Source organism: Carassius carassius, chromosome 36 (assembly GCF_963082965.1).
Source record: "Carassius carassius chromosome 36, fCarCar2.1, whole genome shotgun sequence".
NCBI lineage: Eukaryota > Metazoa > Chordata > Actinopteri > Cypriniformes > Cyprinidae > Carassius > Carassius carassius.
The window spans coordinates 7598135-7624456 of NC_081790.1; the positions used below are offsets into that span (position 1 = coordinate 7598135).

Sequence of the window (26322 nt, forward strand, 5' to 3'; positions counted from 1 at the left end):
AGGACCAATTGCTACAATATGGCACCTTGGCCCAGGCCATCACGGGCAGCCTGGCAGGCCGTTCATCTCTAAGGACATGTACGGCGAGACAGAATGGAGCTTTTTTTCTCCAGCTTTCCCTTAATACAACAAATGCCTCATAAATGCAATTCTACTTGGCTTCAAGTTCAACCTCTATTATCAGCTATACAGATTAACCGCTAGTGTATCCTGCACTCTCCCTCTCTCAATAAGTGACTTTAATTATGTTGAGTGAACAAAAGAAAACTACAACAGATGTTTGTATTGTGCAGCAGGGTGTCTGAATGAGGGTAGGAAATTAAAAGGGGAAAAATCTCACAAAAACAAACACAAATTACATAAAATGTACTCAAAAATAATATGTTTTGAATGAGCTTAATTCGGTTAGGGGAAATTCTTCAATTAAATTCAAATACACTTTTTAATCAACAAAAAAGTTTAGTCTTGTTGTTAGAACTTGAATTTTGGTATGCCAAATGTTTAATATATTTAGTATATTAAACTAAATAAACTAAATTAATATATATTTAATATAAGCTTTTTATCAAACACTGTCTGCTGACATGTGATAAAGAAAACTGAAAGCATATTTTATTTTAGCAGAACACTATATTAAACTACATAATGAAAAGGACAGTTGACATTAAGATTAAAAACGTCTTAACTTCCAGACATTCAGTTATGACCACAGATTGTATTGTAGATAGATAGATGGATAGATGGATAGATGGATAAATAGATAAAATAAATAAATATATTAGATTATATTATTTATACATATTGTTGGCTATTGCTACAAATATACCTGTACCCGTGTACTTTTTGTGCTCCAGAGTCACATATGTATGTATGTGTGTGTGTGTGTGTGTGTGTGTGTGTCTATACATATAGTAGTATTAGTAGTAGTAGTAGTACATACCTTTCCTTTTAGTACTTTCTAATGATCATCAATACAGTTTTATTTTTATTTGTATAAATAAATATTTAAATACTTGGTCATGGCAATGTATATAAAAATACAGTATGTACAAACATCATATTGAGACCAGATGTTTAATGGTTTCTGAGGCATGAAAACTAGCAGAGTGCTATTCTAATGATTAATTGTGGGCAGGTGGGGTCTTAGTGGCACTATGGTGTTGCGTCTGCCTGTTTATTCACCCTCTGCTTTCAACCAACCTCATCCTCTCCAGCACGTCATTCGTTCAATTTACAACCATCCACAGAGCAGGTATGCTAATGAGATTTATCCACAGGCTCTTTGGAAGAAACTCCCACATGGTTCATCTTTAGTTTTAATCCGCCTGACAACCGTCATTCCATCAGCATGCGAATCCCACCCATTAGCGTTTACCTAGAAATAAACAAGGTGGAGAAGGAGGGAGACAATCAGACAGATGGATGGATGATGGCACGTCATACATTATGGGGTGGGCACCACTGTTCTTGCAATAATCAGTTTGCAGACAGGACAACCATGTTCTGACTTAATCAGCATCACATACTGGCAAAGCAGGAAAAGGGGCTACAGTCACAATGTGATCTAGCACTGTCTTACGGTCTTATTAGATATAATAATAATATAAAAACACATCATCTTAGCCATCAGAACGACTGAATCATTCATTAAACTCATAGTGTTTCCAGAGTGCTTATTAAAGCCTCATCAAATTAGCGTATGCCCGCGGAGAGCGCCGTCTCAGCTGAGAGATGCTCACCCAGTATGCAGCGCTGAAGTCATTGCTAAGTCTGTTGCCTTTTATTTCGTGGCTTGCCCATCGATCCCCTGCGCCGCTGAACCTTTGTTTGGCCTGCAAAGCCAGAGACATAAATCAAGGTATGGCTACAGAAAGTTTCTCCACAGGAAGAGGAAGATGGAGGGAACTGCATGGGCCTGCAGCTACGACAGAAACAAAGCAACCACAAGCCATTTTTTGGAATAATACCATCAGCTTTTTATAATGAACAACAAAAGAAATGCTAGGTGCCTTGACAACATCTGGTGAAAACTGCGGAGTGGTTTTTGCTTTATTGGTTCAATCCAAGAAATCTGTCAAGAAAAGCCTTATATTTTAATCCAAAATTATATATATTTTTAAAACAACAACAACTACTACTACTATATAATACTAATAATAATAAAAGTTCAAATCTCTTTAATGGAATGCAAAAAAAGTCATTTATTTTAGATGTTATACAGTAAAGGTATTAAAACTTCACTGTAGAACTTAATTACTTAGTACTTGGTTTCAACTTGTTTTTTTGTGTTTTGTTTTAAATAAAAAAACAGTAAAAATATATAGTTGTGAAAACTGAAAAATTATAAAAATTGTAAAAAACAACTTAAATTAATGAATCACTCATAATAAGAATAATAGTAAGAATAAGAATAATTAAAAATATATTTAAAAGTAAATTTAAAAGTTAAAATCTTTTTTTATGGGATCCAAAAAATCTCAAAAAAAGTTATACTTATTAGTTTGTAAGAAATTACAATATATATATATATATATATATATATATATATATATATATATATATATATATATATATTATATATTATATATTTTCAATTTAATCAACTTTGAACTGTGTTTTGTTTTGTGTTTTGTTACCTGGACATGATTTGGTGAGATTCATTCTTGAAAAGTTGCCCAACAAGCTCCTTAAACAAACAATTAAACTCGAAAATGAATAATAAGTCATAATTTACACACATAATTCACCCTATACTTTCAGCTTGGGAAAAAAAAAAAAAAAGTATAATTCTAAAGAATATGTTTGCCACGCAATGAAAATGAATTCAGAAAATGAGGCAAAACCGCCATAAAAGTATCGTTAGGTGACCCATACAACTTATGTGCTATACACTAAGACTGCCATAGACATATGATTGCTTTCAAGGAGGAAAGTACCAAAACTGAAAAACAGGACAGGATTTAAATTATTTATGGACTGCATGATTACAAACAACAACAGCAGCTCCAGTACCCGTTTGCACATTTCCCAATTTGCATTGTTTCACATGCAACCTAAGGTTTTTATCTCCTGTGCACCATCCGCAACACAATTCACCACTGCTGTAGCTCCATGAGCTATAAAATCACCATTATGGCACAAGTTGAGCTGATAGGAAATTCATTTAAGAAGCACATTAAGTTGGAATGGTATGCATGTGTTCCTCCCCCCCCGCAAACCCCTTCCTGGTTATCTTCAGCTTTGCTCAGTAGGAAACTCATTAGCTTCTTGTGCTGGGCATGGAAATAAAACTCTGGCACACTTTGTCTCCATTTCTGAGAAAATTAATTAGAGAGAACAGACACCATCGCCGATGTGCCAGCCTCTATTCTGACAGTTGCTCCTTTTTTTCCCAAGTATCATTATTTGCCTCTGCTGTTGTTGCTTTAGAAATGCTCTGTGCGTCTAAGGGATTGCGGTATTGATCCACTCAGACCTGTTAAAAAACTCTGGATTAAATTTGCTTGTCTCTGTGTTTGCTGGTCATGCTTTTAAAAAATACTGTTTACTGTGTGAGGGGAGATGGTATTGAATTTTAGTGTCTTGGTAGTATATTGGCCCATTTACACAACGTGCACGCTCCATCTCTTTAACACAGGCGGGCAGAAAATTACATGGGATATCTTGGATCTCTTGTTTATTTATTTATTTATTTATGGGTGTTAACAGAGAAGCTTGCAATGCTACACAAATTGTGCTACACCTTATCTTTTTGGTCTGTAATATTCCTTACTGGATACACCAACTCTATCTGTGAATGCAATACATGTTTTCCCCGTATCGCCAAAAACAATCACATTGCCTCCTTCCTCACCGCGCGTGTGTGCACTTGTTAACAGATAAGGCCAAACTCCTTCACCAAAGGACAATCATAAAGAAATAACAGCATTGTCTATGCCTAATAATGCAGACACAGTAAAACTTAGTTTGTATTGCCGATCAGAAGAATATGTTAATATAAAATGACTAAGACATGCTTTTGATTTAAAAAAACAACTAGATATAGCGCAACAGAATGAATCAGAATGTTTTTAAACTTGACACACCGTCATAAAAATGTGCTGTTAATGGCAATAGATGCATGCAAAATAAACAATATAAAAATATTTTATCATGGTTTGAAAGAATTTCTCAGAAAATGTTGATGTATGTGATTCACTAACATACTATATGTTTAATATTAGTTATTATCAATAGACAAACTTAGGCCAACCTTCTACATGCCTGTTGAGTGTCTTCAGCTTCTCCTTATTGTTGTCCTCTTTCTCACTCTTGATTGAGGGTGGAGTGGGTTATTGAACTCTGGGTAAAACACCAGAGGGACTTGACACCCTCTTGTAGAAGAGGTGATTGGGAGGTGGTTTTTTTCCCAGCCGGAGCAGGTCGAGGGGAGCAGCATCTTGGTGATATAAAACATTGATCAGCATTGATTTTGTGTGTCTGCAAGTGCACCGCCCTCTCTGTCTCTGCTCGCTCACCTCCTTCCCACCTTTCAGGCTAAGCTATGAAACGATGTTTACTCCACAGTTTCTTAGTGGGCGGCATTTTGTCTGAACAGAAGATGGTGGAAAAATCTATACAATAGATAAATAGAAGAAAAAATGTAACCTTCTCCGGATGAATGAAGAAAGAAGAGGGATCCAGGGATAAGGGGAGGGAAGAAAATAGAACAGGTCCATTTTCTGCTCCATGCCACGAGGCGTGCAGGGGTCCTCTTAGCATCGCTCTGCAGTTCATCCTCCAGAATGTACGAGTTCCAACGACACCATGCTAAAATAGGCATTAATCAAAACAGTACTTCAACAGAATGTTTACTGCCAAACATGCAGCGGTTTTGTAGTTGCATTGGTGTTAAGCCTCAAACTGTTGTCTTAAAGTTAACATCAGGAACTTACTGGATTGTGAAAAGTGAGAGTCATGTACCAGAATGGATCAATTTGGCTGGAGAGGAGGGGATAATGAAAACAAACTTTTTTTCAGGAATTACATCCAGTTATGAACTGTCTGCAATAAGACAAGAAACCCTGGATGCGTTTCCCAAAAGGATCTTAAGCCTAAATTGATCGTAGCTTCATTGGTTTCAATGGGTCTACGATGTACTTAAGCTGACGATGCTTTTGGGAAACTCAGCCCTGGACTAATAAAGTAAATAATAATCATTTACTATTCTTTATTTAATATAAAATAATATTAGTACCGATAAGGTACTAAAATAGTACTAATAAGGACGTTTTTATTTCATTTTGACTTCAAATTAGAATTCTGTCGGATGTGATAAGTAGAAATAGAATATCTTGTTATGGCTAAAAGCTGATAAATGGCTAATATTAAAATAATATACTATTTGCCTAAAAAAATAAAAATAAAACATAACATTAAAAACAAAACAAAAAATCTCTAATTTCAAATACTAATATTGATGTAGTATTGACAAATATTGATATTGATTCATGTTATAATAAACAGCAGGGGGGAAAATTTATATTCATTTTGAGATTTGCTAAAGTTCACATTTAACAGTGTTATTAAGTTATTCGTGTTTTTAAAGGTTAAGTTTTAATATTGTAAGCGAGTGTAACATGATGGCACAGGTCATTTCAATGTAAAAAAATAAATGATAATAGATTTAAATCTATCTATTCAACTGGACCATTTTGGAGTCTCATCAGGTAATTTGAGTTTGAGCCCCTGGGTTTCAGACATTCTTTTGTATTCTACAACCGCAGAAGATGTGAAGTTGCATTTCATTCCTCACTCTTGCAGAGCTATTAAATCCTGCGCTCTAGATTTTCTTCTGCAAGTTCAGGTAAAGGTGGCGCAGTGTTCAGGTAGTCCAAGACTAAGCGAGGGCATCAGCGTTTTGCCGCAGAGCTCAGGAGCCTGGCCTTAGGCCCCCCGACCGCTCGCCGGCGAGGCATGGAGGCCACAATGCTGAAAATCCCATCAAGCCTCAGTTCCAGGTCCACGCGCAAGAAAGATGAAGCATACTAGCTCATCAGGGGACATGGCCATGCCCTGATGCCTCTCCTCTTCTTGTCCCCCTCCCCAAAACCCTCTTCACTTCTCTTTCGCATTCACTTCCCACCACTTCCCTTCAGGGAGAGTGTTGCAAGGCCAACAAGCCGGAACCCCATGCACTGGCCTCAGGGGCTGTCGCTCGCTTGTTGAATAAAGGAGCTGACTGGCTGATTGATAGACCCGCACCAGTCCATGCCCCTCACACGTTTCCTGGTTCACTGCCTTAAATAAGAATCCTTTGCCGGGCTGCCCCGTTTCAGCATTCGTTAAATCTGGTGCTTGATGGATGGCACCAATTTTCTGCCAAACCTGGATGAGCCACCTAAGCATCCACCCTTCCCTTCTCTGCCTCAGGTAAATCCCCCGGAGCCCCGGGCGAACAGGAGTACTCTAAAATGGTATCAATCACACCAAAGGCCACTCTGCCATGGTGCAATGTTTCAATTATACCTCCCGCTCCCTCTCAACCGTATCGCCCTGTCCTGACACCCCCGTCGTGCCCTCTGGCCAAAACGGAGAGCTCTCCGTCTCCTCGGCAACAGGCGCCTCTTTATCTCTTTTAATTCATTTCAGGGTTATTTATAAGCAAGTCTATCATCCCCCCAAGGGCTGTACCAACCCCAGAGCGGACAGATGCTGCCAAAGCCAGAGTAAGCCGCTCTCGCCTGCTAGTGCACCGCTCGGTCCGAAAAGAATCGTCTGGAGCCCACAGGGCCCTGAGCTTTGTCAGTCTGGCGCGATGGGAAACAGACGGGTGAGAAAAGTTAAGCAGGTGCAAGCACAGAGTCTCTGGTGTGTCAGGGTCATTTGTTACCCAGCAAGGACAGACAAGTTCCCCTCAGACACGACTTGGCAGATGGGAGGTCACTCTTGCGATGGTGGGAAACCTTCGACTCTGAGTAGTTTAAGCAGCCCTGTGATCTTACAAGTCTGACCGTTAGTTTTAAACAAAGAAATCTGAAACATCTTCAGGAACAATAATATCAGACTTGACAGCTTATTCAATTCAGTTGTTATTTACTTACCCTAATTAAGTTTCCAAACCTAAAGAGTTGCATCTCTTCTATGGAGCACAAAAGGAAAATAAAAATGTGTTAAAAATGTAACGTTATCATTTCCTCACCCACTTGTTGATCCAAACCTATAAGACTTTCCTTTATCTATTAAGATAAGATTTAGATATTTTGAAGAAATCTGAGAGATTTCACTCCCTACATTGAAAGTCCATTTCACCAAAACTTTGAAAAATGTTCATAAAAATATTATGAAACTAACCCATATGAATTAAGCTGTTTACACAAGTCTTCTAAAGAAACAAATTACTTCATATGAAGAATGAAATTCTTTTTGAATGACATGAGGGTGTATAAATTATCACAGAATTTTCATTTTTGAATGAACTAACCTTTTAAGCTGAAATTAATTCACTGATAACATTCTCTGCCGCAGCTCTAAAATATCATTCAACTTTGTGTATATTTTTTAACCAATTGCAAATGATGATGACGACATTTTAAATTCTGGGTGAGCTAAAATTATGGTCTGACTTAAAATTAAATTGCATCAGTAGAACTGTGCCTCTGGTTGTTACGAGAAATTAAAAGCTCCCCACCCAACCATCTGCCTCTACCTAAAAATGAATAATAATTAAAAGGGTACATTTAGTTAGAAAATTTATAATCCACCATCAAAAAGAAAAAGAAAATATTATCCATTCAATCAAATAAATTCCACCATTACATCAGTGTAATTCTGAATGTCATAAAATTGTATAATTAATGAAACAGTCCGTCATCTTTCTCCATTCCTCCCTCGGCTAATCAATGTCACATTCAATAAGCACTCATTTATGACATTTTCAAAGTTTCAGCTTCAGAAATGATGGCTAATTTTTCTCAATCTCCTCATTTCTTCAGACACTGATTTTGAGAGGCATCGCAGTTGGTGAACCAGAGTTTCACTTCGGCACAGTTCATAAAGTATGACATTACTCAAGGTCAAGCAGCACTAGGAGCAGCCAAGGTCCTGTTTCCAGCAGTAATCCCTTCCTTCCATTCCTCGTATCAAAGCTTAGCGTCCTCGTCCATCAGAACAGCTGGGTCCCCAAACAGGAATGATCCACTGTGGAGATCCAGCCCATTACCATTGTCATTAATTAGCCTCATCTTTATTATCTCCATCCAGCCATGACTATTGATTAAAAATTCTAAAGGAAATGAAGCTAGATCAATGCACCTCTCATTAAATCATCAACCCTTTGTGACCAAACTACCAGAACTTAAGTTTACCTTTCACACAAGGTCTGGCATGCGTCATAGCTCAGGGAACTCATGGATGTGTAAAAATGCTAAATGTGGCATGTCCCCACAGGGGATCTTCATCTGTAACTATGAAGCAAGAAAAGAAATCTATTAAAAGCATACTTCTAACTACTCATTAGTACCTACTTCAGAAAAGAGTCCATGTATGGAAATGGTTTAGCAGGGCCACAGGTGCTCTAAAATGTCTCCACACACAGGAGTTATCATTTAATGTACTATTTCAGCAGATGAGCTTTTTTGACAGTGATACTCAATTTTAATTAGCTGGAGTATCTCATTCAGGGTTGCTCATTTATTTTATTTGCTATGTTTATCAGAATGTCCACTGATTGTAAAAAAAATTAAATAAAAAATAAATCAATAAAATGAAAGATTTTTTTGTCAGAGAATGGGCAGACTGGTTAGAGATGATAGAAAGGCAACAGTAACTCAAATAAAAACTTGTTACAAACAAGGTATGCAGAATACAATCTCTGAATGCACAACACATCGAAACCTGAAGCAGATGGGCTTCAACAGCAGAAGACCACACCAGGTGCTGCTCCTGTCAGCTAAGAAAAGGGAACGGAGGCTACAATTCGAACAGGCTCACCAAAATTGGACAATAGAAGATTGGAAAAAAGTTGCCTAGTTTGATAAATCTCGATTTCTGCTGTGACATGGTAGGGTCAGAATTTGGCATAAAGAACATTTAAGCATGGATCCATCATCCTGCCTTGTCTCAACGGTTCAGGTTGCTGGTGGTGGTGTAATGGTGTGGGGGATATTTTCTTGGCACATTTTGGGCCCCTTAGAACCAACTGAGCATCATTTAAATGCCACAGCCTACCTGAGTATTGTTGCTGACCATGTCCATCACTTTAGGACTTCAGTGTACCCATCTTCTGATGGCTACTTCCAGCAGGATAATGCACCATTTCACAAAGCTCAAATCATCTCAGACTGGTTTCTTGAACATGACAATTAGTTCACTTTACTCAAATGGCCTCCACAGTCACCAGATCTCAGTCCAATAGAGCAGCTTTTGGATGTGGTGGAATGGGAGATTCACATCATGGATGTGTAGCCGATAAATCTGCAGCAACTGCGTGATGCTATCATGTCAATATGTTTCCAACACCTTGTTGAATCTATGCCATGAAGAATTAAGGCAGTTCTGCTTTAAAGGTTTTAGAGGGTTTTGGCCACCTTAGGGCTAGCTGTTCTCGATGCAAGGTTAACTAAACCACCAACCTGGTTTTCAGCAGGGTCCTCACAAATTGGCACTTCCATAACTTAGCACAGCACAAACTTATAGACCTTAAATTCAACATTAAACTGATATTGCAATTGTATTGCTGTATAACGCTGTACAAGGCTACTTACTATGCAATCATATTATAATTGCTGTTAATAGTGTTCATCGTCTGGTTGACTACGTCTTGTATACATTTTTTCTGAAAATTCCTGTCATTTGCACATAAACTGATCACCACTTATAAGCTACTACTAAATATTGTAGAAGCGTAATTTTCTGTAAAGTTGGTTTGCAATGATTTGTATCATAAAAAGCGCTATACAAATAAACTTGAATTGAATTGAATGCTGATATATTTCTTGAAAAAAGAAATACATCAAACTAAATAAGGAAACGGAACATAAATCAAAGCATCAGTATCTTTTTGGATAATAGTTAACATTCCAATGTGCACAATAAGAGCAGGAAAGTGTTAAAGTAAATCAGGTCAATTTTCATTTCATGTTGACTTAAAGGTCATTTTAGACATTTAGGCATGTGGTATGAAAGGCATTTTGTTTTGGGGGAAAAACAAGTATATGTGACATCGGTCTTTGTATATTGCATATACATATATGACATAAAGACATAAACACTTCTGCCTTTGCTTCTCTGATGGCATTTAAGTCAAAAAAATAATTCCTTTTTCAAAGCTCTGAAGCCAATACTGTATTTGGACCAGCCAGCACACAAGTTGGTTCCATTCCTTTTCATAAACCATAATACAGCAAGTGAACTTATGGACATCTGATCACTGATTCCTCCCAGAAAAGCTAGTAGTATGCTCTCAGTGGGGGTTTAGGAGGGGGACACAACCAGATACACACCTGGGAGTAGAGCCGATGGGCTTGATTCACCCTGGCACACAAACAGAACAACTGGTGGGGCTCTTCTGCAGATGGGCACGCAGGTGGGCATTAGGCAGGGCAGGAGGGAGCGCAGGGGGCCTCTGCCAGGTTTGTGTCGTCCTTGTAGCTCAGAGTAGGTGCACTTCTTGTTTCCAGTTGATCACATCTGGGCTTAGGTCCACAATGCTTTACAACTAAACGGGAAAAACCGTGAAGCTGTACTGCCCCCTAAAGGAGTTTCACGCAACTGCCTGGAACCACCAACTAGCAAACACTGTATTATAATACATATATATTTCTCCACGCAAACTTTACGCCTCCAGATGAAGCTACCTTGAACTTCGAGGAGAATTTATGCAGTTCCACAGCAAACAAATCCATTTATAGCGGATGAAAACGATATGAATGCACAGTTGGAGTAAATGTTGAACAGATTTCGTCTAACAGGTCATTCCATCACCAAGCAGTGGAACGAGCGCTTCAATTGGGTCTAAATGAGAACAGCCGCGTTGTTTGTTGTTTTTGGGCACAAGTGCGCTTACTCACAATGTGTCACCATGAGTCATTGAGCTTCAGCTGGTATAAACAACAGCCGCGCAACGGCAAAACTATTTATCAGTGACGAACGCGATGGCACGTTATCGAAACGCAGACTCCGCCCACCTCATCAAACCACGGTAAACCTAACCTCAATCACTAGTAGAATGCTGTCTTTAATCCCAATCGCTTCACAAAAATATATCATTGCAGACTGGCAAAGCCACAAACAGTATTGATTTCTGAGGAATGGAATAGAGACAGCTAATCGATACGAGTGTGTCTTCTGCGCAGGCCGTGAGTGCAAATCAATGTCGTGGAGGCGTCATTGACAGGCAAAGTAAACCTGCTCTAAAGCACAGTTAGTGACCTGGTTAGCGCCAACATTTTAGAAGAGCCACATGTTGTCCAAATCACACTGGAACTTTAGGTGAAAACACAAACACGAACGCTCCATTCACAACAAAAATTGATCGTTTTGGGCAAAATACTTTCTGAGAGATCGCTAGATCAAGCTATTGGATCAGTTTCTTACACCTACCGGAATAGTTCAGCCAAAAATGAAAATGTCGTCAATTTACTGACCTTCATGTCGTTCCAGACCTGTGACTTTTTCTTCTTTCTGCAAAATACCTTCAGTGTCACACAGCAGGTTTGGAATGGTATGAGGGTAAGTACCTATGACAGTTTTCATTTTTGGGTGAACTACCCTTTCAAATAAATATCAAATGCTGTTGAATATTATTTTATTTCTGTAATGTGCGTTACAGAGGGAAATAGGATATTCAATGCAAGACTGGACTTAATTTTATCCTGAGGCATCATGCACCTTTTTTGAGGGGGCAGCACTGGCTCTCCTGGTGCCCTAGGCAAGATGAGACGTGACAAGAGGAAAAATACTTTAATAACATGGTAGTTCTCCATATTAGTCTATGATGGGACTGTGTAATGGTATTGGACTGAGCAAATTTAAACATCCAAATGTGTGATTCACACACATGTAAATTAGGCTACAATCGTGCAACAATCTTAAAGTTTTTTTTTTTTTTTTTTGGAAGCTGCATTTAAAATCAATATGCTTAACATTTGAGTGGTAAGCATTTTTCTGAATTTATCCAATGAGAATTGATTGAATCATGAAAAGGAGTCTCAAGTGTACAAAGCCCCAGTTGACGTAAAAAGTATGAGATGGGAGGATTATATTCAATTATATTTCATTGCTTTTGCATTCTCTCAGATGTCTTGCATTCCCCTGAGATTTTTGCAAAAAAAAAAAAAAACCTTTCTCTGTGGAATGCAGAATCTTTGGGATAGAACCATAGACAGTAAAAGAAAGGATAGAACACAGAGGCATTTGCATTTTTTCTCCAATAGCCATGCAGGGTTTTCATACAAATGATGGGTAGTCAAAACAAAAGAAAAAAGCATTGGTGCAAATAATTATATCTTGACGACATTATGAAGACAAACCATTTTTTCTTTTGCAACAATACAACACATGAAATGTAAAAAAAAATCAACAGTTTCCGGTCTACTTACATGTTGTTTTGTGCATTCAGTGTATTAAATCATTTTAAGAGAAATGCTATAACAGAAAACTAAATTCTCTTAATGTGGTATTGTGTTGTAAGTCTTGTGCAACGATTGGCCCCAACATGCTGTCAGGCCACCCTTGGTCTTTGCCCTTTCCTGCTCATCAAATCACTGCTCCACCTCTGTCCCAAACTCAACTAAATGATTTATTGATCCAGGGCAACCTCCATATAACCTGTAAATTACTTCAACACTGTGTCATTATCTACCAATGATGAGCAGGGCCCAAAAAACCAAGAAGATGCCTCTCTGAGGAGACTTCATTCAATGCTGGACCAAAGTCTGTTTCAAACTTTGATCAGGCTTAACCTGCTTTGCAATAATTACTATTCCTGTGAGGGGCTAGAGTAGGTTGGAGATTCAATGAATCCATGGACCCATGACCGCCCTGCATGAAAGCCTCGTTTGAACTTAGTGAAGAGATGCAGCCCAATCCGCCAGTAAGGAAAATGAGGTAGAGACGGAGCAAACCAACATTCAAGACTGCTCTGTAAAACCTGTGGACAGTGGTCTTAAAATATCTCACAGACTAGATCTAAACTATTTGTATATGTAATTACAAAGGGCTATTCGGAATTGAAGCACAAAGGAGTCTATTTTGTTATCATCTCAAGTGTAACCATTGAGTAATTACTGTTCTTAAACCTTTTTTAATTACAAACATTGTGCAAAATGGTTTTGATTGAGTATTAACATTGATGTTGCTTTTCAAGCTTCCCTTACTTCTGTCATTCTGTAGTCGTTCAGAAATCCTAAAGCATGCACCAACTTTACAACAAAAGTCTACAAAGTTGTTTCATAAAATCATTCATCAACTTTTTCATTTACTGCCCACAAATTAGTAACACGATGGAAATCCATACTGAACTACACAGAGGGCTGAGGCTGGCAGAACCAACAGCATAATGCCAAAGAAACTAAACTAATAACCACTGGAAAGACGAGCCAAAATTGCATCGCATATCAGTGCCAAAATCCATGTGCTGTTCAAGTCCAGAAACACTATCAAACGGGAAAATAGTGAACTGAATAGTGAGTGGGTGGCATCATTCGACCACTGAGGACACATTCTATCATTAATGTAGGGCAGTACAATTAATGCAGAGAAGAAAATACAATTAATAACTCATAACTCTTGAAAGAGGTCAAAAGTTTAATGGTACCATTTTACTTCAATATCAGACTAATTATATTCAGTGAGAGAAAAAGTGGTGAAATAAATAGAGGATTTTCTTGTGCCATGTCAACACATTATAGAAGCAGGTGAAACACTGCCCTCCTGTGACGCTCTGGAGAACGATACTCTTTTCAGTGCAGCTGGTCAAACTTAGCATTTGCTTCACCAGGGCATGTGAAATGCAGTTTTATGCACAAAATGAATAAATACTTTCACTCACTACCGTTTGTTTTAAAATACAAACATTTTGCATATTGTCATACATATTGACAGCTACACACAGATGACGGTGAAGGAACACACACACAGACAAAGTATGAGATGTACAAACAAAGCATTTTTTCTTCTGGGAATTTATGTTAACACAATATCAATCTTTATGACAAAAAAAAAAAAAAAAACTTGAAATTCCAGTCTGTGGAAAGCTGACGGTGGCTATGCTCTGGTGAGTTTCTGGAACATCAGCAGTCTATAGTCTGTTTAGGTCAACCAGGGGCCCCACACTGTCAGGGGCCTATTAACAAGATCTCCAACAGTGCAAAATCCACAAGCATATAGTCCCAGTAAAGAAAATCACCCCAAATGCATCTCCTCAGAAAAGATATTAAAATACCATGAGGCAACACTAAATGGTTATTTAAGGTACACGAGTACTGGAAAGGCAGCTGCCATATGTCTACGTACTCTGTAGCTACTTTTAGAGCAGACACTTTGCTTGACAGATTCATTGTTTCACCAGAGTAGATGAGTGTGCTTTCACAGTTGTGTGAGAATAGCTAAAAATAAGCTTGAAGGTTGTAGATTAGAAAAAGCTTGCAGTGTGAGTTGATTGTCAGCCTGCTGGAAGAGCGTTAAACAAACACAAAGGTGACCCTTGCACAGCAAAAAATATAATCTGATAAAGATCAACTGACTAAGCATTTAGTGTTGTGCCCTTATTGCGAAACACAAAAATTAGACAGCACAGCACAATATTCAAAACAAGGTGAGCAGCACACATCGATTTAATATGAAAAGACAAATTGTTTTTTATGTGGCAGGAAATTATTCTGTAAATGTGGCAGTTATGCTTGAACAAGGTCTGTTGGTGATGTACTGTATTTGGCACTACATAGCAAGTATAGTAAAAAAAAGACTGCTGGACCAGCAGTGCTGGTCATTTCCAATGCAGCCACAAGCACTCATTACACATACAAACTTCTAATGTGATTATATCAAGTATTGGTGCTTATGAGATAAGAGTAGGACAGATTATGCACAAATGTGCTGCATGCATGGCCTAACTTTACTGAAGTTCATCACTGCTACTGCTTGCAGTCATAAAAAACATACACCATTTTAAATGCACTAGCAAAACTGTACAAGTTGATTTTAAGAAAATGAGAAGAACATTTGAAAAGTAATTAATATTCTACGCTTTGCAAAGGAAGACTTATGTACAGTATTGGTAAAATTTCCCTTTTTAAAAAAAAATGCAGATTAGAGAACACAAAGCATACATTGTGCAAAATTACCTGTCACAGCCCATTAATACATCCTTAGCATCCTTAGTTTATTTGGCAAGATGCATATATAAAAGCTTAATTGTGTCAAGGTTTTATCTCAAAGATATTCACTGTTTAAATGCAAGGCACGGATTAGCTTTAGACATTAGCTTCACATATTGAATGCATGTTTAATTGTCGTGATGGCACAAAACATCACAGCCAAGCTGATGAAGAATGTCAGAATGTGCTAACGGAAGCTTACTTCTTAAAGGGATAGTTCACCCAAAATAAAAAAAAAATATGTTTATCTGCTTACCCCCAGGGCATCCAAGATGTAGGTGACTTTGTTTCTTCAGTAGAACACAAACAAAGATTTTTAACTGAAACCATTGTAGTCCAGAAGTCATATAATGGAATTGAATGGGAATCTCGGCTTTGAGAGTCAAAAAAGCATACACAAAACCAAATTAAACCCTGCGGCTTGTGACAATACATTGATGTGTGAAGACACGAAACGATTGGTCTGTGTGAGAAATTGAACAGTCACTCAAGTGTCAATGGTCCATTTGAGAGATAGGTGGCTGCAATGCACTTAAAAGTCTGCGATCCACCATAAAGCAAGAAGACGACGACGACCAGTCACTCACCAGCTGTTGAGAACACACTCAGGACAGTTCAGACATTGTGGTGAATCAGAGGTAAAAAAAAAAAAAAAAAAAAAATACGGTTCAGTTTCTTGCAGACCTATCATTTTGTGTCTTTACACATCTATGTATCGTAACGAGCCGCAGGGTTTAATTTGGTTTTGTTTGTGTATGTATTTTTTTTTCTACTTTTTTAAGATGTGATTCTTATTCAGTTCCATTAAATGACTGACAGAATGCAACGGTTTGAGTAAAAAATATTTGTTTGTGTTCTACTGAAGAAACAAAGTCACCTACATCTTGGATGCCCTGGGGGTAAGCAGATAAACCTCAAATATTCATTTTGAGTGAACTATCCCTTTAAACAGTCCTGTTTTATATTGTAAAATGTAAACCCTGGATGAATAACTTTAGATAATTTCCCTGAAGAAAAAAAAACTCAAAACTCCAGATGCTTGCCATAAGTCTTACTGAACCCATTCAAAGTAAGCAATTTCATCAAGATCAACTGGATAATCTGTTAGATGTATTGGCTCTTTGTTGTCAAATCGTTCTCCTTTGTAACTTTTCCAGCGTCCAGCAGGTAAATAGATATCCCTTTCTTGTTTGCCCGGCTCCAGTACTGGTGCCACCATCAAGTCATCTCCTATCAAAAACTGTGAGTCAACTCTATAAGCCGTTTCATCACTGGTGGCGATCCACCATAATGGGCGAATAATGGGGTCCCCAGTGTCCAGAACTTCTCCAGCCAGTTCTATGACCCTGGGAGCCACCAGTGTCTCATGTAGTTCAGTGAACCGTTGAGCGATAGCCACCACTTCATCATCATACTCCCATGGAGGAATGGAGAACTGCATGGAGGGCATGAAAGCAGACAGCTCCAGCCACCGAATATAGAGCTCACGGTCTGGAAGCTTGCCATTTCCATCGGTACGATTGTGATATGCATTGCCTCCAATCATGTCTGGCAAGATAAACTGGTAGCCCAGGATGCTAATTGTGAGGACGGTTGGGATCAGGGACTTGAGGCCAAGTTCATAGCCCCACACAGAGTCCCGGTCAATTAGACGGAAAAAACAGGAGATATTCTGAGAGCTGTAGCCGGACCGAAGTTCAGCACGTTCGTTGAAAGGAATGGCCATTTCGGTGTAGCGGCGAGTGAAGGTGCTTGGGTCCGGAAGGTGGACTCGAGTTCTGAACTGCCAGGGCAAGTAGCTGGTCTCGCCTGCATCCAACTTGAAGGAAGAAATGCCATATTTTTGGCGTAAAGAGCGAAGATGGGACGTGAACCAGTTGCGAGCTTCTGGATTGGTAAAATCGAGGATTCCACCGATGCCATTCCACCACTTAACCAATGCAGGAAGTTGGCCTGTTGGCTCCATCACGAACATGCCTTTCTGTACACATGGCCCAAAATTAGCAGAATCATAATTCACAAAGGGATGCGTCCACAGGGATACCAGGAAGCCATCTGCCTTGAGCTTTTGAAACATGGCAGAAGCATTTGGGAACTTGTGGGTGTCAAATTCAAACTCCCCGTATTTACTAGTATAACGATCATCAAGTTCTAAGTGGCTACAGTTAAAACCATGTTTGCGTATATTCTCTGCATAAGTTAAAAGCTTTTCCTGGTTGATGTCAGTCTTATGTAAAGCCCAGGTGGACCAAATTGGGTGCCGGAACATTTCTTTGGCAGGCACTTTGTTGGGTTTGGGGAAGTATCGACGAACCATGACCTTGTGGATAGAGGTCACATCTGGGCCAACACAGACTCTGTAACTAAGCTCAGCATAGGGAGGTCTTCCAGGTGCTGGTTTGTATGGACTGTTCTGATATCGTGCCTGAAAGTACATGGTTTTCTCTGTATCATTCCAGCCCAGGTGGAAAGGCACAGAGTCATTGATCTTAATGGCAGTTGCATTGGACGAAAGCCAGTAGCGCTCCAGGATGCCACCGAAGTCATGGCGATTGGAGTACACGTCGCTAGTGACAAAAGGTTTGGGTGCCTGCTGGCCTGAGATGGAAATAGGCCAATGCTGAACAGCAGTCTCAGCACCACCATACCAGTGCGATTCATTGTAGGACATGGCATGTTGCACAGGCCGGTCTGACTCCAACTCCTCCCAACGCACACGGTAACACACCACCGTCTCTTTTGGTTTCACGGTCATAATGAAGAAGTTCACCTTGCCAGCAAACGAACGCGAGCAACGAAGGATCACTCCCTCCTTTGAGCAGGAGTCGAGATCAAGTGTGCCAGATCTGAAATCAGTAAGCAAAAATCAGTTTCTTTTAGACCATGTCCACACTAGGGCTGTCACTTTTTATTCGATATTCGAATATGCATTCGAACATGACGTGAAATATCCGTAATCAACCTATAAATAAAATATCTGGTTTTTAAAATGCCATGTGTAGCGCATTTTTTGCAGTCTATGATTAGACCGTTTGTTTTTTATTTTATTCCTTGCCATCTTATCCAGTAGAGGGCACTCTAGACGTATTGTAAATGTAGGCCCATGACCAAATCAAGCGAATAAGAGCTAGTAGCCAGGAAGTCACGTCTGTGCGCTCCGAACGTGTGTTCTCCACCAAGGGGAACATTGTAAATAAAAAAGAGAACCGCACTTAATCAAGATCAAGTTGGTAGACTGGTGTTTCTTGCAAACAATATTAAGAAGTGAATTAGTCTAGGCTATATGCCTTACTTCTGTTGCTGCGCGGGGGGGGGTGGGCACGTAGATATATGAATATATTCAAATACATTGCATGACATTCGATATCCGTTCGAATTTGATTTTTCTCAAAAGTGACAGCCCTAATCCACACGTACATGGGTATTTTTATAAACAAGTATATTTTCCTTCTTCAGTTTAAAAAAAAAATCTCCATCCACATGAAAACACAAAAGCCTGCAATAAAGCACTGTCAAGAGCATATCAAGCCAACAGGTGTCAATATAATCTCACACGTAAAGCCTTGTTGGCCAATCAGAAGCCTGAAAAAGTTTCCAGTAGGCGGAGATAACAGTGCATGCTGTGACGTCACAAGCCAAAATCTACACAATAACACTGAAACCAGAGTTTTTGAAAATCTTCACCCTGGCAGGATTTTTCATAAATGTTTGGTTTCAGTGACATGGTGCTGTGTTTGCATGTGGATGAACAAACCGCAAAAATACCCGCATTCGTGTGGGCAGGGCCTTAATTGCTGACCCATTTTACTGGTGTCTGTGCTGTCAGAACGTTTTGCGATCCTAAGAATATAAGCATACTGACCTGAAACCCATCTTCAGGACAATCCCCCCGGCCTGGTTACGGATGAGAAAGCCATCCTTATTCAGATCAAGCAATTCTGTCTTCAGCAGGTCAGCTTTACGAAGGGAGGCAATATAGTAGCACCATGCAGTCACTGCTGCAATAACCAGAATCGCACCAATAACTCCAGCCCCCACCAGAGGGCGACTGTCCTTGTCTATCTTCTTGATGGGCACACCATCTGTAATTGTTCCTCCTGCTCCTCCTGGGACTACTTGGTACATCCTGAGTCTTAGATTTTAAATTCACAGTTGAAAAGAAAATTAAAACTGAAGGCTAAAATTGTATACAGTCTATGGAAGACATTTGGCAGACAGAGAACAAAAGTGAATAACTTGCTAAATTTGTGCAAAATGGAATCATGCATCCATTTTTCTTCTCTCAGTGTAGTATTTTCCTCTTGTTCACTATCCCTTCTAAGCCTGTGGAAAAAGGAGTGGCAAAAAGTGTCAATGTAAAAGGTTGAAACAAAGTCCAAACAGAAATCTACTTGTTATGCATATGTAGGAATCACAGTACACATTCTAGTATTAAGTTTTCAAAAACACTATCATTTTAGCTTTATTAATATTGGCCTGAATTTGTCTGCTGGGAGGTAAAAGCGTAAACAAAAGCAGTTTATTCATGCTGCCAAGGTTTCTCACTGTGGCAGTGTGTGAACTGACTGCACCAGAGGACAACACAAGGGCCTCTGGGTCTGCAGTATGCAACGCCACCTGCAAAACCTTGAGACTGGCTAAGTGCCACCATACACACTTGGTTCAAATGAAAAGCACAGTTAATGGACAATGTTTTCTCCTGAAGAAAGACCTAGAAGAGCTGAACTGACCATGCAGAGGCTCTCTCTTTATGTTTTTGAGGGAGATGTACAGCACACTAATAAGGCGCAACAGTGGCTGCCCACCTTTTCAGTGGCCTTGGGGAAGTCTTATTTTGTCAATAGTCACAAAAAGATTAATAAAGAGATTTGAATAAAAAAAAACAGAATAAATGTTTCAAATCAGCATATTATATTTGAGAAGTAAAAACAAAAGGTTGTTCTTGTAATCATGCATTTATACTTGTCCCACAAAGCACTGTAAATGACACAGCTAAATCAATTCAGAAATAATGGCAAAAAATATTTATTCACTATAGTTGTTTGAAGGTGTATGAATTTACTCAATGTCATTCGCAAAATAGTGACTGACGACAAACAGGAAAGTTTAACAAGGATACTTTGCCAAGTAAATTAATAAATCTAATAGTTAAATGCCTAAGCCTCTCCTAACAAGAAATGTTTTTGAAGGGATGAAGCAATCATGTATTATCTCACAGCACTCAAGTAAACAAAAAACTGCTGATTCGTAACATGCGACTAAAAAAAAACTGGTTCTTCAGTCTTTGCTTCCTTAATTTATTCAGCGGGACACTGACAGTACATACATTCACATGTAAATAGGTCAGAGTTGTTTATTAAAATAGCCAAGCACTGTATGATGAGTGAACTTTTATTAAAATAGCCAAGCACTGGACACACGATCAACATTGGCTGATGCTTGCATGCTTCTTATTTTAATAATTCAGGGCAGATGAGACCTAGCACACATATATAACCTCGGTCAAAGTGTAACATAGCCCTGAGGCATGCGGTAGTCCCCACAATAACATTGTGACTGGTCTAAAACTGCTTAAATGGTTACATTACTATAGAATAATGAGTAAAAAAAACTCCTTACAAAACAGTTATTTTATCACAAAAGCAGACATTTGAAACAAGACAAGACAGAGCCAGTAGTCGGGGGGTCGACTGTAAAACACATGCAGTGTATTACCGAGGCTGACAGAAGGAATTCGCTATTTAAATGCCTAAAAATGAATAGTTACGTGAAATAACATACCGTACTCACCAGCTCGAAGACTGTTGGTTTCGTGTCCTGTTGACATGTTCCCTCGAACAGTTCAAGACGTTGAACTCCGCGTCTTAATATGGGAGGAGTTTATTTGGCGACTCGCTCTTCACACAAACTCTGCAACTCTGGGAAATTGAGTTTTATAGGCTACTCAGCGAAAGTGTGAATATTTTACGGATTGAGTTTGTTCGGCTGTCAGCAACTAGTCTAACAAAGAAAACAACGCTTACCAAGTTTGTTTTCTGTGGATCTCAAAAACATACAAAAATGTAACGTTACCATGGTAACGCATGCCGCAAAATACCAGATAAGTTACTAAGATCACTAACGTTTCTTTAAAACTAAAAAAAAATACTTTATTTTAATATGTGGATCGTTGAAGAATGTGGTATAAATATAATTAGTTTTTTCCATATTCTTATTTTTAAGTACTACATTTTATTTTAAAGGAAGTAGCCTATATTTTAAACATTTAAATGGTTTTGTATTCCGTGACTATTTTAACCAGTTGTTAAAATAGTATTTGAAATGTATTAACCATAGAGGTATTAACTGATTTAACCGGTGTGAGTATTAACAAAAGTTAACTATTTTAATATATTTGACCTATTTTATTCTATTTTATGAAAAAGCTTGAGGCTCAAGATTGAATATGTTGTAGGGACTACTATGGTCCCCATGGTAATGTTTGTAAGACAAAATAACAAACATTTAACAGGCACATCATAAACGTTGTTTATTTTCATGTAAGATCCAAAAATACATTCTACAGTCAATAAATTGAAGCTGCACCCAAGCATATTTTACAAGGCAGGATCTCCAAACACATAATGTACCTCAATAATACACTGTAAAATGACATTATTAAAATGACAATAAATGAAAATAAATAAATATAAAATGCCCAAACAATGTGGTTTTTAGTAGTGCTTTGCTTCAGACACAAACTCTGGGTGGATGATGTAGTGTCCAACTTTATATGGCTTCACCACATGGAAACAGCTGTGTCCTTCACTGCAAACCAAAACATCTGGATTTAAAATGGATCATCTCAGACATTCAGATGCATTAACAACAGAGCCATGTTCATGCTAAAGCACACATTTACAGCTTAGCAGAATGGCATGATTAACAGTAAAAGCACTGAATCAAAATATCGAGTTATAATATGTTTGAAATGTGATTAATCTCTAGTGCTAGTTAAAATTGGATTTGTAGCCCTATTTATTTATGTACTTGATTTGTGTATTTATGTATTTTATTTAGTTAGTTTTATTGTTATAGACTTTTTTAAATAAGAAATGCTACTTTAGCACCAAATCAGTATATTAGAATGATTTCTAAAAGATCATGACCCTGGAGACTAATAGCTGCTGAAAAGTCAGCATAATCATTACTGGAATAAATATATATATTTTTAATATAGTAGAATAGAAAGTAAATTTTTAATTTAGAAGTATTTTACAATTTTACTGTTTTGCTGTATATTCAAATAAATGCAGCATTGGTGAGCAAAACAGACTTTTTAATTGATTTAGTTATTATACTATTATTCTGATTTATTTGTTTGCTTGCTTTTTGCTCTCAAGATTTTGCAATAAAATACCTGCAATCAGTAGTGGATTTTGAGCGTGATCTGTGAGGATGGGTAACCTGGTGTTTGAAGGTTTTTAAAGATGGCATGATGTCCGTCTGCTGGTTCCAAGCTGATCTGATACGATCTGTCTCTGAATATTTCCTGAGTACAAAATATATATATATATATATATATATATATTCTAAAAAGTATGGCAGATGTGAACTTGAGGACAAAATCATAGCATGATCTGTTCATAAGCTGAGAGTGTAGCAGTCAGAAAAATACTGCAGTACTGGTTTGGACTGAATATAGATCTGGTTTATTCAAGCACAAAAACACAAAACAATGTCATAAAATAACATTTAGGTTAAACTAAAACTAATTATGCAGTGCCCATGCATTTCAAATATAGAATTGCAAAACCTTTACCCTTGAGTGTTTGAGATTGTTGGATGAGCAAAGTTGTTTGTCTGTGGTTTGAGAAGCCAGGCAGCAGGTGGCAGTGTACAAACTGCAGTCGAGATCACAGGTGGTTTGGAGTCTCTTTGTGATGAGCTCTGCATTGACTGTCCATGTGCTGTTTGTACGTCTTAAAGTGAATACAAAGCAAAAAGGAAATAGTGATATATTGTGTTCCAGTATATGCAGGTACTATACTCTCAAATATTTGCAATACACTGATTAGATCGACAATGACAGTGATTTTTTTGACTCAACCTCAGCTGTAGTGACACAGATTGTATTGATACCTGGATACTGGACTGATATGTGTCTGACTGGAGGTAGAAAAGAGGTAGAAGGAGTAGATGTCTGAAAGTATTTCCGTGAGCCATATCCTGTCTGCAGCATTCTTGGCATCAGGAAGTCCTGGGTGGGAAAAGGGATTCAGAAAACTAACGCTAAGTGGCACTTAATAGCCTGTAACACTGACCCAGCAGAGGTTAGATTGTTTTGCTAACATAGTGAGAGTCGATCCCAACCTCTGATCCCTATGCAGTGGTTTGGAAACAGTGTAACCGGAGCCTCCTGTACAAGGCCCCCCACAAGTAGGTTGTTTTGCAGAATCAAGCGGCTTCAACACTCTCCAGGCGGGTGAATTATTAATGTTTCGCCGAGGCAGTCAAATTCAAGTTAATTGAAAAATGTTGGTTGTTGTTTACAGTGCTTTTCTTACCTCAATATTGCATTTTATCCCAATCGTTTTGCTCATTCTGATGTGAGTCATTCACACATTAGCAGTGAAATAATGCTAATTGAGAGAATGGAAGCAAACAAACACCTCACAAAATTTCAAAACAAGTAAATAATGAATGTAACACACTTTAGGAGCTATACATTTCACTTTACATCCTATACGCGACATAACCTCTACATGTGGTTAGAAGCTTAGAGCAAAATAATATGGTATAAATGCTTATTATTAATCCCTAACTTCTAAAATATAAATTTGCAATTATAATTTCTGATATGATCAAAAACTTAGATTTGAATGCAATGACATTAATTTGATTAAAAGTGTATAAAGATTTATTATATGTTGTTCTTTTAAACATGTATTCATCAAAATATATGTTCAAAATATGTTCACCAAAATTTGAAGCAGCACAACTGTCTGCAACATGTATAATGATAAGAAATGTTTCTCAAGTAAATCAGCATTATTAGAATGATTTCTGAAGGATCATGTGACACTGAAGACTGGAGAAATGGCTGCTGAAAACACAAATAAATAAAATGTTAACATGTATTAAAACAAAATATTTAATATATGTTTATACTGCCTCTTCTTTTTTTTTTTTTTTTTTGATGAACCAAAAACTGACCAACCTCAAATCAAGGGAATGTATAGCTCTCTCTATGTAAAATGACTACATTTATATTAAAAAAGGTAAAATAAATCCCCTAATGCTAAAAAGAGACCCATATAAATATAACAAATGCTTATTTATGGTGATGATCATGTGTTAAAGTATTTTTAAAGAAACTCTTACCGGCCGTGGATGAGGATTGTTCTTGCGATACGCAGAGGACGGTCTGGGCCGGGTGGGTTTGACCCGAGCCGGGTAACTAAACTCCTCTGAGTAGGTGCTGCTGAAGTGTAGCTGAGGACCCATTTCCCCTGTGTACTGTAAGAGTGTGTCTGCAGCTCACAGACTGATTAACCCTACCTCACTCCCTCCCTCTCATCAGCGCCTGTGTTCTAGTGCTGTCATGCTCCTCTTCCCCTCTTCTCTAACTTAATCCCTCAGTCCTTTCATCTTTCCATGGGGTATTCGGATTTATTGTCTGTCACCAGGATTGAGCAGCCCCAGGTTTCATTCCCCCCTCAGCCAGTGATCAATAATTCAAGCCTTAGATCCTGTGTGTCTTTTGTGGCCCCTGACTGGGAGTTAAACAGGTGAGGCGAGAACTGTTTGTTGGTCTGGACAAATCACAGAAATATTGCTGGAAAAATAGGGATGTTGCTTTTACATAGACAAATATATAGATAAATAAAATTATATAAAAATAATCCTACATTTAAAAATTAAAACTAAGGATTATTATTATTGACCTTACTTTGTTGGTCTTTGAATTGTCCGAACTCAAGAATAGTGAACATAATAAACTTCCCTTCTTTGTGAATGAATCTACAGCCATAACTTCAGAATGTTAATGTTCAGACATTAAACTGACATTAAACTCCACAGTAGAGTGTAACGATATGAAACATTAGGATACATTAATTTGCTCATGTCATCATAGTAGATACAATATTGTGGATGACAGTAATGAATGATTAATCCTGTATGAATGAAAGGAGTTCTTCATTATAAGAGATAATCAAGAGAGTCATCATTTGGCACTTATCCACAGTCACTGTGAGCACCACAAAATATCCCTGTGGCTGTGCCAACACAAGTAAATCAAATGTCCCGTCAGCGGCCTATTATGCAGAGGACAGTGTTTAGGTTACTCAGATAGTTCCACAGGGAAAAATGTTCCATAAATAATTAATGACACGAAATGGGTCTGAAGGGCGGTTTCTGTCAAGTTCTACTTTTTTAATAATCACTGACATAGAGAAAAAACCTATGGGTGCTGTCAGAAGGTCAGCTGTCAGAGTCCAAACAACTGACAAAACATCACAATGATCCACATGACTACAGTTAATCAGTTAACACCATGTGAAGTAGAAAAAAAATGTGTGTTTGGCCATAAATCCACATAAATACAATCCACCTACATATTTGTTTTGGGCTGATTTTGCTTCTAAACAGTGCTTGATCTGTTGCGAGATTACTTTTTCAATGGAGAAAACAATATTATGAACAATTAATGAGCGATATGTTTATTACAAACACAGCTTTCTACCTCATAAGACATTAATTGATGGACTGGATTACTTGTGGATTATTGTGATCGTTTCATCATCTCTTTGGACTCTCAAGCTGATGGCACCCATTAACTGCATAAGATCCAATGAGCAAGTGACAAAATGTTAAACTTCTTCAAATCGGTTCAGATTAAAAAACAAATGCATTGACATATTGGTAACTTGAGTTTAAAATTTAGTTTTTGAGTGAACCAGTCATTAAACAAAACAGTTATATT

General features: G+C 38.1%; 2 protein-coding genes and 1 long non-coding RNA gene across 3 annotated transcripts; all 3 read right to left on the reverse strand.

The window, feature by feature from the left end:
* Positions 1 to 1060: 1060 nt before the first annotated feature.
* LOC132116670 (uncharacterized) lies at positions 1061 to 11960 on the reverse strand. The gene is made up of 2 exons (XR_009425673.1): positions 10482 to 11960; positions 1061 to 1375 (listed from the first exon to the last, which is right to left on the reverse strand). It is a non-coding gene; the product is annotated as an uncharacterized LOC132116670 (long non-coding RNA).
* A 4175-nt stretch (positions 11961 to 16135) lies between these two features.
* Positions 16136 to 21277, reverse strand: myorg (myogenesis regulating glycosidase (putative)). Its single transcript, XM_059526068.1, has 3 exons — positions 21138 to 21277; positions 19219 to 19679; positions 16136 to 18202 (listed from the first exon to the last, which is right to left on the reverse strand). The coding sequence occupies exons 2-3, from the start codon at positions 19479 to 19481 to the stop codon at positions 16408 to 16410; spliced, it is 2058 nt and encodes a 685-aa protein (XP_059382051.1). The 5' UTR covers positions 19482 to 19679; positions 21138 to 21277; the 3' UTR covers positions 16136 to 16407.
* Positions 21278 to 21879: 602 nt separating this feature from the next.
* LOC132116671 (uncharacterized) lies at positions 21880 to 25271 on the reverse strand. Its single transcript, XM_059525533.1, has 5 exons — positions 24720 to 25271; positions 23478 to 23595; positions 23158 to 23317; positions 22756 to 22887; positions 21880 to 22163 (listed from the first exon to the last, which is right to left on the reverse strand). Exons 1-5 carry the CDS (start codon positions 24840 to 24842, stop codon positions 22070 to 22072), a joined length of 627 nt encoding a protein of 208 aa, XP_059381516.1. The 5' UTR covers positions 24843 to 25271; the 3' UTR covers positions 21880 to 22069.
* Between the last annotated feature and the right edge of the window lie 1051 nt (positions 25272 to 26322).